The sequence below is a fragment of the Oncorhynchus clarkii genome, unplaced genomic scaffold (assembly GCF_045791955.1).
Source record: "Oncorhynchus clarkii lewisi isolate Uvic-CL-2024 unplaced genomic scaffold, UVic_Ocla_1.0 unplaced_contig_716_pilon_pilon, whole genome shotgun sequence".
Taxonomy (NCBI): domain Eukaryota; kingdom Metazoa; phylum Chordata; class Actinopteri; order Salmoniformes; family Salmonidae; genus Oncorhynchus; species Oncorhynchus clarkii.
Genome location: NW_027260855.1, coordinates 73,111 through 92,049, shown reverse-complemented (window position 1 = coordinate 92,049; position 18,939 = coordinate 73,111). Strand labels below are relative to the sequence as shown.

General features: G+C 42.7%; 1 protein-coding gene across 3 annotated transcripts in view; it reads left to right on the top strand.

The window, feature by feature from the left end:
- Positions 1–1,028: 1,028 nt before the first annotated feature.
- LOC139401932 (serine/threonine-protein kinase/endoribonuclease IRE1-like) overlaps positions 1,029–18,939 on the top strand; it is a 32,720-nt gene continuing 14,809 nt past the window's right edge. Inside the window, exons 1-5 of one of the 3 annotated variants that reach the window (XM_071145952.1) lie at positions 1,065–1,202; positions 13,610–13,813; positions 16,457–16,510; positions 16,926–17,174; positions 17,797–18,045. In XM_071145952.1, coding sequence (XP_071002053.1) covers positions 16,492–16,510; positions 16,926–17,174; positions 17,797–18,045 — 517 coding nt within the window. In that variant the 5' untranslated portion in view covers positions 1,065–1,202; positions 13,610–13,813; positions 16,457–16,491. Of the gene's footprint in view, positions 1,203–2,876; positions 3,350–13,609; positions 13,814–16,456; positions 16,511–16,925; positions 17,175–17,796; positions 18,046–18,939 lie in introns of all 3 variants that reach the window. The other 2 variants (XM_071145951.1, XM_071145950.1) reach the window with 2 other exon arrangements.

The window sequence follows — 18,939 nt, the reverse complement described above, 5'->3', positions numbered from 1 at the left end:
TACTGTTTAGTAACAGAGATATTTTATTTTCACTAGAATCTCTCCTAATGTCAAGTATTTTGAGGTATTTAAGTATTGTACATATTATCTTGAATAACCGGTTTACATATTACATTGACTCTGTACTGGTACACCCTGTATATAGCCTCGCTATTGTTATTTTACTGCTGCTCTTTAATTATTTGTTACTTTTATTTTTTACTATTACTTCTATTTTTTACTTAACCAACAATGAGGGTTTAAGAAAAATAAGTGTTAAGGGCTTGTATAAGTAAGCATTTCACTGTAAGGTGAAATGTTGTATTTGGTGCATGTGACCAATACAATTTGATTTGATGTGTTGGGCACAAAATACTTGGCAAGGCAAGGGAGGAATTATTGTGTTGATGTTTTTGGAAGACTTAAGTTGATAATTGTCACGTGTGCTCCCTCTCCGGCCTCGAGGCCACCAGACTGCTCGTTATGGCACACATCTGTCACCATCATTACGCGCATTATGACGCTCACCTGAACTCCATCACCTCCTTGATTACCTACCCTATCTATGTATGTCATTCGCTTTGGTTCCTTCCCCAGGTGTCATTGTTTCAGTTTCATGTCTGTGTGTTGTTCAAGGTTCTTATTATGTTTTATTTATTGATTAAATCACTCACTCCCTGAACTTGCTTCCTGACTCTCAGTGCACATCGATACACAATGGTAGTTTTATTGTGCAATGTTCCCTCAGTGAGCCTATTTGCTGTAAAGATGTGTTTATAGGTGATGACTTGATAATTGATAAATCATGAGATGGGGCCATTGTGCCTTTTAAAATAAAACGGTGTTATGTATGTGAGCTCTGTGTGTAGATTTCTCTGAAATTGTTTTGCTTACTGCTGCAGATGCTGTTAGTGACAGCTTTTCTCTCTTGAATCAAGACTATTTGAGTGCCTGTCTTCCTGTGCAGGCTAGGACAGATATACCAAAGGGTGTTTGAAATATCGGGTTGTGTTTTTAATGCAGGGCGTCACCCAAAATGCGTAACTCTTGTTTTCTACCAAGCGAAACTTAACAGTGCTCAAGACAAGGGAAGGGCAACTTGTTTGACAGCCATGTGATTTGGGTGGGACTGAAAAAATTACATTTCTTTATTTCACAGCTCTTATTCCACAGCTCTCACTCTTCATTTAAACACATTGATACAGTGTTGCTTATTTTTTTAGGTGAGTTAACATTAATTACTCATGTATTTAGACAGATATTCCAAAGGGAGTTTGAACTGAACACTGGTAAAAGCATAATGTGTTTATCTTTTCTACTTTTATCTTATCTTGTCTCTGTTAGTGTTGTGCTGTACATCAGACACAAAGAAATGTGATCTGATTGTGTTTTTATTGCAGGGCATAACCCAAAGTATTGTTTGCTTCATCGCTGACACTCCAGAGCTCTGTTGAATACTCTAACCGTACTATGTGTGACGTGAATTGAGTATAAAGTATGCTTATTGGTCATTGTATGGATATAATTAGTATGCCAAAAGTTCCCGGATGTCGTTCTAAATTTGCAAAATATGAACTATACACGCAGAGTACACTATTTCCAAAGATGTTTTATCAGTGCTATTTCTGTACTTTAGGGCCATAATGCAATTCTTCAGGAAATGGGCGTGGCTTCACATCGTTTTCAAATTTGAAGAAAATGGCGGAAAATATGTAGCCGAAGTACGAGTGTAGATACAAATGCATTGCTTTAACGAATTATGAAAAATGTAAAGAAGTTAACTTAGGTTTGTACCGGTATGTTAGTATGTCAGTATGTCAGTATGTACCGGTATGTTAGCTAGCTACCTAACGTTAGTTGGCTACTTATACATCAAACTTGCCCGTATATTACCTATAGGCTAACTAACTACCCAATGTTTATTGACTTGATTATTCCCGTCAATCTTAGTTTAGCTAAATGGTATAGTCGTGCGTTCTCAATTGCAATCTACTCCGATTCCAGAGCACTATCATCTGAGTATCCGAGCGCAGAATAATGACTTTAGGAGCACTCAACAGCTGAATATGGCCGGTGTCAGTAAATATCGGCAAAAAAGCGTAATTAAATTGCCAGCAGCACAGTTAGTCACTAACGCTCTGGATAACATGACAACTGCCTAGCCATCTCTGTTAGGGCGTGTAGTTGTTAATTAGATTTTTTATTTGTAGCCAAACTAGGTTACCTGGGGTGACGGGTAGCCCAGTGATTCGAGCATTGGGCCAGTAACCGAAAGGTTGCAAGATCGAATCCCTGGGCTGGCAAGGTAAAAATTTCGTACTGCCCCTGAACAAGGCAGTGCTGACCCACTGTTCCTAGGCCGTCATTGAAAATAAGAATTTGTTCTTAACTTTAAAAAATTAAAGTAGAGTGGTCACTCATTTGTGTCTAGAAGTAGCTGGCCAATGTTAGCTTGGGTGCTTGACTGCCCTTGTAAGGTCAGAAAGCTCAAATCAACCCTACTTCTCGCCTGAGCATCCAGTGTTTGCTCAGAGAGCGAAACGCTCTGAATTTACGAGCGCACTCCAGATTAAATTTAAGAACACACACGAAGTTGTAAAATGTCTAACTAGTAATTTGTTATGCTAACTAGCTGTTTGAATGTTAAATGACGAGACAGAGGCATTGATGCGAGTAACCAGTCTTGTTCAGTACATCCGGGTATCTCAAGCACCATGGTAAAACACAAGAGTTGCAGTAATGAACATTTACCAACAGATGGCATCAATGCGCCATTTTACACCCATAACATCTTCCATTTAATAAAATAGCACAGGAGGTGTCAATTCACTAACAAAACAAACCTAGTAGCAATTTCCAACATGAACAGTTTAGTATTTTTTTTCTTTTTTTCTCAGGTAACAACAGCACATTTTGATATTCTCTTCACTTTTATCTCTGTCTGTCAACAATCCCTGATGGGAAACCTACAGATTAAGTATTTTTGGTGGCTGGAACAGACGCCCGCAGCGTGAAAAGACAGGGGGCTTGTCTGCGAGGACTGCGGGTTCCCGCACAGGCGTGTCACCTCAATGTCTAAGGGGAGAATTGATGGTGCGAGGGAGCGGCCGACCTGTGATCCCCTGGCTCTTCGCCCAGTGCCTCAGGCCCCATGTGACTTGCTGGGGTTCTGTCTTTTGTCATGCGACCCCTTTGGCCATCAGGGTTCTGAGTAGGTGCTGGCTCAGCAATCCGAAGGTCAACCCTGTTACGACGGTACAGTGATCCATTCACTTCGACCAAGTAGGAGCGTGGTGACACTTTCTGTACACAGGATCAGAGTCTCCAGAGGCCTGTCCGGTCCCCTTCATTCGCACCGTTTCACGCTCAGGTAAGTCTTTTGCTGATTTGTCGTAGATGAACTTGGAGACCTGTCTTCTGTGACGAAGCTTCACCAGCACGTCTGTCACCACACATGGCTCCAGGAGAGTGCTGGCTACTGGCAGAGCTGCTTTTAAGGGCCGTGCCATGAGGCGCTGTGCCGGGCTGCTATCCATGCCTTCTGTCGGGGCATTGAGCCACTGCAGGATTGCTTTCCAGGCATCTTTGCCCTCTCGCAGAGCCTTTTTGCAGAGGTTCTTTGCGATTTTTACTGCGGACTCCGCCTTCCTATTAGCTTTTGGGTGTCGTGGTGATGAAGTGACGTGCTCGAATTCCCATCCTGCAGCAAATTTTCGGAACTCAACTCCGGAGAATTGGGGTCCATTGTCTGAAATTACCCTATCTGGCTGGCCATAGCGGGCAAACTGAGCCTTGCAGCTTTTGATCGTTGTCTCTGCTGAGAGGTCGGGGAGGAGGTCGATCTCCCAAAAGTCTGAGTAATGATCGACTACCAGCAGAAAGTCTTTGCCACTGTGCTGGAAGAGATCTAGACTTACTATCTGCCAGGGGAGCATCGGTAGCTTGTGGGACATCATCGTCTCTCTCTGTTGCTCAATGGCATATTCATTGCAGATTGTGCATTTACTGACATAGTCTTTGATTTCACTCTGCATTCCTGGCCAATACAGTGTGTCACGTGCTTGTCTGTAACAGGCCTCACCTCCTATGTGACTTGAGTGCACACGTGCCAACATCTCAGGGAGCAGAGACCGTGGAATAACGACTCTCTGACTCTTGAATATTACTCCGTTTTGAACACTGAGCTCCTCTTTGACTGGCCAATATTCTCTGACGCCTAAAGCAGTTTCTTCCCTGCAGTCGGGCCAGCCCATCAGAATCACAGGCCTCAATGCCTGGAGTTGCCCGTCCCTGTCTGTGTGCTGTCTGATTTGTATAAGGCGCTGGTCCGTAACATTGAGGTAGTCAGCCTGGTTGATGCGTTCAACATCCACTTGCTCTGTTTGTAAGCTGCACACTGCGTGTTGTTCATGCATGGAGCGTGTGTGAGTGCCTGATGCAGTAGCCCTGCTGAGCGTGTCACTCACATACATCTCTGGCCCTGGCTTATACACCACCTTGAGGTTGTAGTTTTGTAAGGCCAGTAGCATGCTCTGCAGTCGTTTTGGGGCATTCAGGAGAGGCTTGCTGAATATAGCAATAAGGAGCTTGTGATCTGTCTCTGCGGTAATATTGTCGCGCCCGTACAGGTAGTGGTCGAAGCGTTGGCATACAAACACAATGCTGAGGCACTCCTTCTCTATCTGGGCATAGTTCTGCTCTGTTGGGGTGAGTGCCCTAGAGAAGAATGCCACAGGCTGGCCCTCCTGCATGAGGCAACAGCCAAGTCCATACTGGCTTGAGTCACTCTGAATCGTGACAGGTTTTGATAAATTGTAGTATCGCAGTACAGGTGTCTGGGTGACCAGTTGTTTTATTTCCCTCACTGCTGCGTCATGTTTTGGGAGCCAATGCTAGATGGTGTCCTTGTCCATGAGTCTCCTCAGTGGCTGACACACTTCAGAGAGCCGCGGTAGGAATCCGACGAAGCGCTGCACTCCCTTCACGTCAGATGGGTGGGGTATTTCCAAGACAGCCTTCACTTTTTCAGGATCCGCCTTCAATCCGGTGGAGGACAAGATGTGCCCATGAAAGCGGACCTCTGGCACTTTAAACTGAAGCTTTTTTATGCTTAGCCTTAGCTTGACCTGTCTGCATCTGACCATCAGGGCCAGCAGCTTGGCGTCATGGTCACATTCTGCCTCCTCATCACTGTCCCCACAGCCCACTACGAGGATGTCATCTGCTATGGGTTCCACGCCACTGAGTCCCATCAACATCTCATGCTGTTTCCGCTGATACACCTCTGGAGCCACGGAGACACCAAACTGAAGCTTCAACCACCTCTTCCTGCCCCAGGGTGTCCAAAAGGTGGTCATGTAGCTGCTGGGCTCGTTGAGCTTGCACTGCAGGAAGGCATCTCTGGCATCCACGAGCGTGAAGACTCTGGCCTTTGGGAGCTTGTAAAGAACATCCTCCAACGTGGGCATAATGTAATGTGAACGTCACAGAGCCCGGTTGAGGTGTTTAGGATCAATGCATATCCGTAGCTTGTCTGGTTTCTTGACGATAACCATATTACTTATCCAGTCTGTAGGCTCGGTGACGGATATGATGTGGCCATCTGCTTCGTATTTGTCAAGCTGAGCCTTCGTAGCTGCTTTCATGGCCACTGGTACATTGCGGGGTGCACACTGGACAGGCTGGATTGCTGCGTCCAACTCAAAGTGTACTTCCCCAGGAACTGACTCAACCGGTGCGTTGAAGACATCATGGTACTTGCTTAGGAGTGTCTCCTTGCTCAGGGGCCCAGCCTGGACTTTGTCTATAATGTTAAGATCAGCTGGGATGGTGAAGTTAATAAGCCCAAGGCGCTCGCATGTAGAACGTGACAGTAATGGCTGTTGACTAGCCTCAACTATTTCAAACTCAAGGGTGTGTTTCTGGAGGTCATGAACTGGCCTGAATACAGTTTCAGCTTGGTGCTACTCTGTGTGAGTTTGTCTCTGGGCGCGAGCCTCCTTTTGTCTTTAAGGCTCATAACGTTGCATGTGGCCCCTGAATCTAGCTGGCATTGCTGTGGTTTATTATTAAGTAGCAGAGTGACAAACCACTTTTCTCCTTTTGCCCTCACTGCCCCTATGCACTCACTAGCATGTACATCCTCTGTGCTGTCGTTCCCTTCATCTGTGTTTGTTTCCATGGAGTGCACTTTACCCTCCTTTCTCTTGCTTTTCATGCAGACCCTTGCGAAGTGATTAGCTGTACCACAGGATTTGCATATTTTTCGATAGGCTGGGCAGTTCTTTTCCTCGTCCATGAGAAATGCCACAATATTGGCATGTATTGGGGCTGTCTACTGCAGAGTTGGCTGTAGTATTAGCATTAGCTGTAGCAAAGGGGAATTTCTTTACTGGCTGCCTGAATGTAGCATTGACATTGTCTGTATGTTGCCTTTCTAGCTCCATGGACCTTATCCGTATATCAGTAAGCTCTGCTGCACGGCATGTCTCCACTGACAAGACCAGCATCAGGTCACGTTCTCTCAGCAAACGTCTGCGGGTGCCCTCATCAGTTATGCCAAGCACAATCTTAACTCTGATCAGTTCATCTCTTAAAGCACCATAGTCACATGGAGCTGCCTTTTCCCTTAACCTAGTGACAAAGCTGTCAATGGACTCCCCCCGTCCTCCTGTTTGCAACAACTGAAAACATAACGCTCGTAGATGACGTTCTTTGCTGGCGTAAAGTAATGTTCAAGAGCATCAAGAATAGCTATAGCGTTGCCTTGCTGAGCTGCTGTTAGGTTCAGGTTGTGTTTGTATACGTGTCAGCATTCAGTTCCCATTATAGTCCTCAAAGTGACAGCCACTGCCTCATCTTCCTTTTCCAGAAGTCCCGTTGCTAGAGCATAGTCCTCCCATTCACTTCTAAACGTATCCCAGTTCGTGCTCCAATCCCCGCTGAGCTTCATAACGGCGGGAGGGGGAATGTTCGCTGCCATGTCTAACCGGTGCTAACAACACTGAAGCTAACTAGCAAACTCACTCTAGCTAAGGCCAATTCCGGGCGAAATTTTACACAAATAAGCATTTGTTTGTAAACCAGACTCTAATTTGTGGAAAGCATGGTTAGTTATCCGACTCTGACACCATGTTTGAATGTTAAATGACGAGACAGAGGCATTGATGCGAGTAACCAGTCTTGTTCAGTACATCACAACACATCCGGGTATCTCAAGTACCCCGGTAAAACACAAGAGTTGCAGTAATGAACATTTACCAACAGATGGCATCACTGCGCCATCTTACACCCATAACACTAGCTAGCAAGAGGTTGCATAGCAACAGCATCAACTTCTGGTAGACTGGCGAAGAGCTAGTACACTCAACTGAAATGATACTGTTCGTTTACAGTATACTAAAATGAACTAATGGTATGTTAAGTTTGTAGTATACAGTATGTTAGTATGGTTATTCGAACACATGGTTTGGCAACAAGTCATGATAGGATGATTACAATGTATTCCCTTTACATTCCAGGTTATGGGCTTGAGTTTCTTTGTCTATTCTTTGATGGAGGAATTATATTTATTTTCTCTCATCCTATATTCCTTAATGATGATCCAATGTAATGCAATATTTTATTCAATCATATCCATTGTCAGTGAATGACAGATGAATAGGTATTTAATGTATTACAATTATTAGCTGTAGTAGTTTGTGGTAATTTATTTATTTTCTAAGTGGAATTAATTTACTTCAGGTGGGTATTTTGTAATATTCATACTACATCGATCAAAAATATAAACGCAACATGTAAAGTGTTGGTCCCATGTTTCATGACCTGAAATAAAAAAGTCAGAGGAATTTCCCACATGCACAAAAAGCTTATTTCTCTCAAATTTGGTGCACAAATTTGTTTCCATCCCTGTTAGTGAGCATTTCTCATCCACCTGACAGGTGTGGCATATCAAGAAGTTGATTAAACATCATGATCATTACACAGGTGCACCTTGTGCTAGGAGGCTAATCAATATATTTCAATTGACTGATTTCCTTATATGAACTGTAACTCAGTAAAATCTTTTAAATTGTTGCGTTTATAGTTCTGTACAGTATATTGTACATTCTAAGTGATTTCAATAGGTCTTTCTCCATTCAGATTGTTTTGTACTGTTCAATTCAACTTCAACCCCGCCCCCCTAAAAAAAATTGGCATTGTCACTAATTACTGCACGATATGGGAAAACAATCTAGGCTTTATTTTTAACCAAGTGATGCAATTGCGATTTAGAGCAAAACATCTGGGTGAACTGTTGGAATAATGGAGATAGAATGATTATTCTAATTCTGTAGTTAGAATATAGTAGTGGGCACTTTGAATACAGATGGCATTTTCATTCGTTGTCATGTCAAATACTAAGGAGGCGTTCTTGTGACAGGGTAGGAAACAAATAGTTTGTGTTTCCTAGGGGACCATATAATCTTTGGCTACATCAAATGTTTTCTCTTAGCTACTTCATGTAGGTAACATATTATTGCTTTGCACATTCCTATTTGATTTAGAAGATATTGTTACACAAAAAAACATGCAGATTTAGGTCTACACCATCACTGGTAATATCATGCTGCATCGCTAATTACGTTTGCTCTGACTCTACATTTATTAGCTAGCTAGCAATTAGCATTGGCGGTTAACAAGATTTAGGCCTAACTTGCTAAGAAAAGACAATCTAGAAACAAACTAATGGTGTAATTATAGAACACTAGTGGATTTCTATTAAGAGCAAAGTGAAAACATGTTCTGCATTAACCATGCAGAGGCTGAACGCAAGTGTCTCGTGGTCGAGGAACAACAAATGCGCTTCTTAAGTGGCGGGGCTAGGTCTGTGTGGCATGGAGACAGAGAGAGGGTGGAGAGAGAGGACTTAAGTAGAGAAGTAAACTATAAAAATTGACGTTACACACAACGAATTACATTTAACAAACCAAACATTAAAATACCGTTATAGAAGATAAAGTAAAAACCCAAACGGGTCCGTGCATCAATACAGGTATATTGTAGAATACAGTATATCGTCCAGCCCTACTCAGCACACTAAAGATAAGATGCAAATTGCTCAAAAGTGTGACAGTTTTGTCCTACATTATTTGACTGTAATTGCACATGATAATGGCATGCTTACAGGCTCTCACAGTTTCAAACAATTTACATTTTGTCAGGAGTCACAATTAGAACGTGTTTTTGTTATGCCACCAACTTGCTGTAGTAAGGGATGTTTGATTATGACTATCTTTTGTGGTAAGGTATAATAATGTAATGAAACAGGCAGGGAGCACATCCTCGCGCTAGCTTGCGACTCTACGTCTTACAGGAACGCGCTCATCGGCCAAGCACATGCACTGTCGTGGATGCGAGGTCTGATCACTTCTGACACCAATGTAATGAAACAGCAGGGAGCAGGTCTCGAACCCTCAACCTTCGAGCCCGAGGTCCGGTGCGCTATCGACTGTGCCGCAAAAGCATGCTCGTGCGGCAGGGACGATTTCCGAGCTTATAAACCCAGGGTCCTTACAATAAATACCAGTGGTGGCTGCTGAGGGGAGGCCTAGCTAGGCCTGCTAGCTACCTAGAGCTACTTGGAACCCTACTAATTCCACGACTGGTCTATCGACGTCACCGCATGAAGAGGCAAAAACAGACTTACAGTGCCTTGCGAAAGTATTCGGCCCCCTTGAACATTGCGACCTTTTGCCACATTTCAGGCTTCAAACATAAAGATATAAAACTGTATTTTTTTGTGAAGAATCAACAACAAGTGGGACACAATCATGAAGTGGAACGACATTTATTGGATATTTCAAACTTTTTTAACAAATCAAAAACTGAAAAATTGGGCGTGCAAAATTATTCAGCCCCCTTAAGTTAATACTTTGTAGCGCCACCTTTTGCTGCGATTACAGCTGTAAGTCGCTTGGGGTATGTCTCTATCAGTTTTGCACATCGAGAGACTGACATTTTTTCCCATTCCTCCTTGCAAAACAGCTCGAGCTCAGTGAGGTTGGATGGAGAGCATTTGTGAACAGCAGTTTTCAGTTCTTTCCACAGATTCACGATTGGATTCAGGTCTGGACTTTGACTTGGCCATTCTAACACCTGGATATGTTTATTTTTGAACCATTCCATTGTAGATTTTGCTTTATGTTTTGGATCATTGTCTTGTTGGAAGACAAATCTCCGTCCCAGTCTCAGGTCTTTTGCAGACTCCATCAGGTTTTCTTCCAGAATGGTCCTGTATTTGGCTCCATCCATCTTCCCATCAATTTTAACCATCTTCCCTGTCCCTGCTGAAGAAAAGCAGGCCCAAACCATGATGCTGCCACCACCATGTTTGACAGTGGGGATGGTGTTGCTTTTACGCCAAACATAACGTTTTGCATTGTTGCCAAAAAGTTCAATTTTGGTTTCATCTGACCAGAGCACCTTCTTCCACATGTTTGGTGTGTCTCCCAGGTGGCTTGTGGCAAACTTTAAACAACACTTTTTATGGATATCTTTAAGAAATGGCTTTCTTCTTGCCACTCTTCCATAAAGGCCAGATTTGTGCAATATACAACTGATTGTTGTCCTATGGACAGAGTCTCCCACCTCAGCTGTAGATCTCTGCAGTTCATCCAGAGTGATCATGGGCCTCTTGGCTGCATCTCTGATCAGTCTTCTCCTTGTATGAGCTGAAAGTTTAGAGGGACGGCCAGGTCTTGGTAGATTTGCAGTGGTCTGATACTCCTTCCATTTCAATATTATCGCTTGCACAGTGCTCCTTGGGATGTTTGTCTTCCAACAAGACAATGATCCAAAACATAAAGCAAAATCTACAATGGAATGGTTCAAAAATAAACATATCCAGGTGTTAGAATGGCCAAGTCAAAGTCCAGACCTGAATCCAATCGAGAATCTGTGGAAAGAACTGAAAACTGCTGTTCACAAATGCTCTCCATCCAACCTCACTGAGCTCGAGCTGTTTTGCAAGGAGGAATGGGAAAAAAATTCAGTCTCTCGATGTGCAAAACTGATAGAGACATACCCCAAGCGACGTACAGCTGTGATCGCAGCAAAAGGTGGCGCTACAAAGTATTAACTTAAGGGGGCTGAATAATTTTGCACGCCCAATTTTTCAGTTTTTGATTTGTTAAAAAAGTTTGAAATATCCAATAAATGTCGTTCCACTTCATGATTGTGTCCCACTTGTTGTTGATTCTTCACAAAAAAATATAGTTTTATATCTTTATGTTTGAAGCCTGAAATGTGGCAAAAGGTCGCAAAGTTCAAGGGGGCCAAATACTTTTGCAAGGCACTGTAAATATATGGATGAGTGATGGCCAAACGGTATAGGCAAGATGCAGTAGATGGTATAGAGTACAGTATATACATATGAAATGAGTAATGTAGGGTATGTAAACATTATATAAAGTGGCATTGTTTAAAGTGACTAGTGATACATTTATTACATCCAATTTTTAATTATTAAAGTGGCTAGAGATTTGAGTCAGTATGTTGGCAGCAGCCACTGAATGTTAGTGATGTCTGTTTACCAGTCTGATGGCCTTGAGATAGAAGCTGTTTTTCAGTCTCTCGGTTCCAGCTTTGATGCACCTGTACTGACCTCGCCTTCTGAATGATAGCGGGGTGATCAGGTAGTGGCTCGGGTGGTTGTTGTCCTTGATGATCTTTTTTATCCTTCCTGTGACATCGGGTGGTGTAGTTGTCCTGGAGGGCAGGTAGTTTTCCCCCGGTGATGCGTTGTGCAGAGCTCACTACCCTCTGGAGAGCCTTACGGTTGTGTGCGGGGCAGTTGCCGTAACAGGTGATACAGCCCAACAGGATGCTCTAGTTTGTGCATCTGTAAAAGTTTGAGTGTTTTTGGTGACAAGCCAAGTGTTTTCAGCCTCCTGAGGTTGAAGAGACGCTGTTGCGCCTTCTTCACCACGCTGTCTGTGTGGGTGGACCATTTCAGTTTGTCCGTGATGTGTATGCCGAGGAACTTAAAGCTTTCCACCTTCTCCACTACTGTCCGGTCGATGTGGATAGGGGGGTGCTCCCTCTGCTGTTTCCTGAAGTCCACGATCATCTCCTTTGTTTTGTTGACGTTGAGTGTGAGGTTATTTTCCTGTCACTACACTCCGAGGACCCTCACCTCCTCCCTGTAGGCCATCTCGTTGTTGTTGGTAATCAAGCCTACCACTGTAGTGTCGTATGCAAACTTGATGATTGAGTTGGAGGCGTGCATGGCCACGCAGTCATGGGTGAACAAGGAGTACAGCAGAGGGCTGAGAACGCACCCTTGTGGGGCCCCAGTGTTGAGGATCAGCGGGATGGACATGTTGTTTCCTACCCTCACCACCTGGTGGCGGCCCGTCAGATTGTCCAGGACCCAGTTGCACAGGGCAGGGTCATGACCCAGGGTCTCGAGCTTAATGACGAGTTTGGAGGGTACTATGGTGTTAAATGCTGAGCTGTAATCGATGAACAGCATTCTTACTTACAGTTGGAGTTGTAAGTTTACATGCACCTTAGCCAAATACATTTAAACTCAGTTTTTCACAATTTCTGACATTTAATCCTAGTAGAAATTCCCTGTCTTAGGTCAGTTAGGATCACCATTTTATTTTAAGAATGTGAAATGTCAGAATAATAGTTGAGAATTATTTTTTTCAGGTTGTATTTCTTTGATCACATTCCCAGTGGGTCAGATGTTTACATACCCTCAATTAGTATTTGGCAGCATTGCTTTTAAATTGTTTAACTTGGGTCAAACGTTTCGGGTAGCCTTCCACAAGCTTCCCACAATAAGTTGGGTGAATTTTGGCCCATTCCCCCTGACAGAGCTGGTTTGTAGGCCTCCTTGCTCGCACATGCTTTTTCAGTTCTGCCCATACATTTTCTATAGGATTGAGGTCAGGGCTTTGCGATGGCCACTCCAATACCTTGACTTTGTTGTCCTTAAGCCATTTTGCCACAACTTTGGAAGTATGCTTGGGGTCATTGTCCATTTGGAAGACCCATTTGCTACTAAGCTTTAACTTCCTGACTGATGTCTTGAGATGTTGTTTCAATATATCCACATAATTTTCCTACTTCATGATGCCATCTATTTTGTGAAGTGCACCAGTCCCTCCTGCAGCAAAGCACCCCCACAACATGATGCTGCCACCCAGTGCCTCACGGTTGGGATGGTGTTCTTCGGCTTGCAAGCCTCCCCCTTTTTCAGAAGTTGTGGCTGCTTTGTGTGATGTATTGTTGTCTCTAGCTTCTTGCCACTTGTGCTGTTGTCTGTGCTCAATAATGTTTGTACCATGTTTTGTACTACTTCCATGTTGTGTTGCTACCATGCTGTGTTGTCATGTGTTACTGCCTTGCTATGTTGTCTTATGTCTCTCTTTATGTAGTATTGTGTTGTCTCTCTTGTGTGTTTTGTCCTATATTTATATTGTTTTAATTTTTACATTTTTAATCATAGCCCCCGTCCCCGCAGGAGACCTTTTGCCATTTAGTAGGCCGTCATTGTAAATAAGAATTTGTTCTTAACTGACTTGCCTACTGTAGTTAAACAAAGGTAAAATAATTGTAAAAGTATGTCAAAAATCCACAGATGACGCAATCTCTTTTGCACACTACCCTCTCCCACCTGGACAAAAGGAACACCTACGTGAGAATACTATTCATTGACTATAGCTCAGCATTCAACACCATTGTGCCCTCAAAGCTCATCACTAAGCTAAGGACCCTGGGACTAAACGCCTCCCTCTGCAACTGGATCCTAGAGATCCTGACGGGCTGGCCCTAGGTGGTAAGGGTAGGTAACAACACATCTGCCACACTGATTCTCAACACAGGGGCCCCTCAGGGGTGCATGCTCAGTCCCCTTCTGTACTCTCTGTTCACCCATGACTGCATGGCCAAGCACTCCAACACCATCATTAAGTTTGCCGACGACACTACGATGGTAGGCCTGATCACCGCCAACGATGAGACAGCCTATAGGGAGGAGGTCAGAGACCTGGCAGTGTGGTGTCAGGATAACAAACTCTCTCTCAACGTGATCAAGACAATGGAGATGATCGTGGACGACAGGAGAAGGAGGGCCGAGCACGCCCCCATTCTCATCGACAGGGCTGTAGTGGAGCAGGTTGAGAGCTTTAAGTTCCTTGGTGTCCACATCACCAACAAACTATCATGGTCCAAACACACCAAGACAGTCGTGAAGAGGTCACGACAATGCTTATTCCCACTCAGAAGACTGAAAAAATTTGGCATGGGTCCTTAGATTCTCAAAAAGTTCTACAGCTGCACCATCGAGAGCATCCTGACTGGTTTCATCACCGCATGGTATGGCAACTGCTCCGCCTCCGACCACAAGGCACTACAGAAGATAATGCGTACGGCCCAGTACATCACTAGGGCCAAGCTTTTTGACATCCAGGACCTCTATACCAGGCGGTGTCAGAGGAAGGCCCTAAGAATTGCCAAGGACTCCAGCCACCCTAGTCACAGACTGTTCTCTCTGTTATCGCATGGCAAGAGAGACTGGAGCGCCAAGTCTAGGTCCAAGAGGCTTCTTAACAGCTTCTACCCCCAAGCCATAAGACTCGTGAACATCTAATCAAATGGTTACCCTACTGTAACTATTTGCATTGACCCTTCCCCCTCACTCCCATTTTTACACTGCTGCTACTCTCTGTTTATTGTCTAAGCATAGTCACTTTACCTTCATGTACATATTACCTCAATTACCTCGACTAACCTGTGCCGGCGAATGTGACAAATAAAATTTGATTTGATTTGAAATTTGATTTATCTGGTACCATAACTACCATCCCTTTATTCTATTCATGCTGTGTACATTGTGTATTTTGCCCTTGTAAAATAGTCCCCTTCTTAAGCTTAGCAGATAGATTAACTCTTTCCAGAAACTGTAGTATTAAATAATGCTTTATTACCACCAGTTCGCAGGTACAGCATTAGAAACAGAGTAAAACTTAAATAATAGAAAGAAAACAACCATATAGAGGTTCATACATTTTGTGAAATAGCACAGTTACAAATAGATATCAAACTGGATGGACATCAGAAATAGAGGAAGGACTAAAAACAAACAAAATATAACTATTGTAAAATAGATTGTGTCTGTAAAATGTGTATAATATGTATAAACTGTAGGTAGAAGTCTACAGTTAAAGTCGGAAGTTTACATACTCTTAGGTTGGAGCGTAGCCTAGTGGTTAGAGCGTTGGACTAGTAACTGAAAGGTTGGAAGATCAACTCCCTGAGCTGACAAGGTACAAATCTGTCGTTCTGAACAAGGAAGTTAACCCACTTTTTCTAGGCCGTCGTTGAAAATAAGAATTTGTTCTTAACTGACTTGCCTAGTTAAATAAAATAAAAACTAAACTCATTTTTCAACCACTCCACAAATGTATTTTCCCCAAACATGGCAAGATCAATTAGCTACATAGAACAGATATCTCCAACCATGCAGCTATTACGAAATGACGTAAATCCTCTACTTAAACGACCATCCATACAAAATATCATCATGAATTGTAACGCTAACAAGGATTCTTGTTGAGGCAGCAGGTAGCCTAGTGGTTAGAGTGTTGGACTAGAAACTGAACGGTTGGAAGATTGGGGATTCAAACTGACAAGGTAAAAATCTGTCGTTTAGGGGCAGAACAAGGCAGTTAACCCACTGTTCCTAGGCCGTCATTGAAAATAAGAACTTGTTCTTAAACTGACTAGCCTAGTTAAATAAAGGTCAAATAAAAAATTATTTTACAGGATATACAAATTTAAGCAAAGAACAGACCTTACCAGTGAGCAATTGACCTTAACATGATCTCAAACCAACTACAGGAGCCAGAACATTGTGATTTTGGCAAGGTTTATCAGACTTTTAGAAGGGTCAAGGATATGGTTATATGTGAAATGGGATAGAATACCACTCTTATAGGACAGGATTAAACTGGATGTTTCATGTGTGTAGTTAGGAAGTTAGTTGCTTCAAGTAGGAGACCCTCATGAGGCCGTAAAACATGACTCAAACAGAGAAATCTGGAGACAAAAAGTAAACATTGTCGAGAGAAGACTAGTGAGAGGAAAGAGGAAGTGGAGAAAAATAATGACAGAAAGTTGCACACTTTAAATATGCTCCCAGCAATTAAATGGATAAACCCATAGGTTCACTCATTAAGTTGTTGGAAGAATATAGAGTGTGCAACTTTCTTTCTGTATTTTTATTTAGTTTACTTTCTTTAATCAGGACCTCTTTAAAGATTGGGTATGGTCAGCTCATGTTTGTTATAGGAAAGGGGAAGTGGACATAATGTGTGTAAAGTTTGGTTATCAGTTGTAGGGGATAGCCTATACCCTTTTTTCTGTCCTGGTGAAATGTTTAATGCATTGTTACTCACTCATTCTGTCATTCTCTCTCCCTCTCCAGAACAAACTACTTCTCACCATTCTTAGTTTGCTGCCATGACATCAAAAGAGGATGGTAAATGTGACATATTTGCTTTGTGATCAACTCAAAAATAATTCTATTGATTTGTGCAAGTTGCAGATAACTGCTGTAGTTAACTTGCTGTATTTGTATATAATTTGTCTACCATGTTTTGTAGTTATAAAATAAAAAGGCATCCTAAAAGATGCACATTGTGAGGAATGATAACAAATGACATTAAGGTAGCAAGAATCATACTGCTAGAGAGCATTAATACTACACCATTGATATTACATGGACAACTATTACAGTATGATGACAATTTGATGTGTATCGAACCTGAGTGCAGACAATACTTCCCAGCTTCCTATATGTTTAGTCTTGTCCATTTAGGGCCAGATACACCAAGTGGGATTGTCTAAAATTGTCTTGATAACTTTAACTCTTTCTTTTCTAACCTGACTACCAGCTGCTGAGTTTGTGGATAGACACAGGGCTGAGCTCATCCAGAGGGTTCGCAAGGTGATGCCCATAGCAGATGATCTGCTCAGAAGGGGCATGATCCAATATGAAATGTTTGCTAATATTTCAACTTCCAAGACCAACCCAGGCAAGATGAGAGAGGTGTACAAAGCATTGCAGTCAGGAGGGACACCACTTAAAGCAGCCTTCTATAGGATTCTGCTGAAAAATGAACGTCTTCTGGTCATCAATCTGGGTAAAGTCCTCTCTCTTCCTCTTTGTGGTGCAGTTTGTAGGACTACTGTAGAATATGGCATTTTTACACATTTACCATTTGTCACACTCTTCCCCATTCTGTGGGCAAGAACATAGGCTACACTCTGATGTTCGTTTAAATTAGGTCAAGTAGAAATGTAACCCAGTTACAACTCAAAAGTTAAATATGTAAGTCTCTGTAAGTGTTGTCTTAACAGACAAAAGAGGCCGACCATAACTTACCATTATACTCTCAATGTTAATGTCATTAGGCAGCAGAATTTCATTACCACCCAATTTTACCAGAGTACAGCATTCTCAGCAAGGGAGTGATAAGCAGTTGGAGATCAGGGTTAGGGTTAACCCTACCCTCACCCTAACCCTACCTTAATTGAGCCAGCAAACTCAGTCATTTCTTTCTCCCTCTTACTAGGACAACATAGTAACAGACAAGGCTTACTGGCCTATGACTAGAATTTCACATTTGTCCTATCCTGAATGTAAACAAAACCTCCCAGCTTCCTACATGTTTAGTCTTGTCCATTTAGGGCACATACACCAAGTGGGATTGTCTAATATTGTCTTGATAACTTTAACTCTTTCTTTTCTAAACTGACTACCAGCTGCTGAGTTTGTGGATAGACACAGGGCTGAGCTCATCCAGAGGGTTCGCAAGGTGATGCCCATAGCAGATGATCTGCTCAGAAGGGGCATGATCAATCCTGAGGTGTACTCTAATATTCAAACTGCCAATACCAGCCAGGACCAGATGAGAGAGTTGTACAAAGCCGTACAGTCAGGAGGGCCAGAAGTTAAATCAGCCTTCTACAGGATTCTGCTGAAACAGGAACCTCATCTGGTCATCGATCTGGGTAATGTCCTCTCTCTTCCTCTTCTTGGTGCAGTTTGTAGGACTACTGTAGAATATGGCATTTTACACATTGTCACACTCTTTCCCATTCTGTGGATAAGAACATAGGTGACACTCTGATGTTTGTTTAATTAAGGTAAAGTACAAATGTAACCCAGTCACAACTCAAAAGCTAAATATCTAAGAATCTGTAAGTGGTTATCTTAACAGACAAGAAGCAGACCATAACTGACCATTATACTCTCAATATTAACGTCATTAAGCAGCAGAATTTCATTACCACCCAATTTGACCAGAGTACAGCATCCTCAGCAAGGTAGAGACAAGCGGTTGGAGATCAGGGTTAGGGTTAACCCTACCCTCACCCTAACTTCATCATGCCAGAAAACTTACTAGGACAACATAGTAACAGACAAGGCTTACTGGCCTATGAATAGAATTTCAAATGTTCCTGCCCTCCGGGGAAGGCAATCAATGTATTGAAAGGTAATGAAAGTGCTTTGAAAGTGTCTGTTTTGTCAAACAAAATAAGCTGTCTGACCATAACTGATCCTTCAATTCTGAATGCATGCATTGTTCTCCATTTTACCCCATCAAAAGCAGATTCATTTCCTTACCTGCCAAGTTCCCTCTAGGTAATTAATACTTAGAATACTCAGTAAGACAAATGTTCTTGTGTAGTATTCTGTAATACAGGGGTCTTCAAATTTGTCTTGCCCAGGGACCCACACCCAGGCAAATCGGCGACCCAGGGACCCCCCTTAAGTTTACAATGGCATGGACAAAATTATTAACAGCCAACAAAAGCTTCATGTAGCCATCAATGAGCTTGCTGCTCATTTCTACTGCAATTTGGCCCACTCTTCAGAAGCAAACTGCTCTAATTCTTCAATGT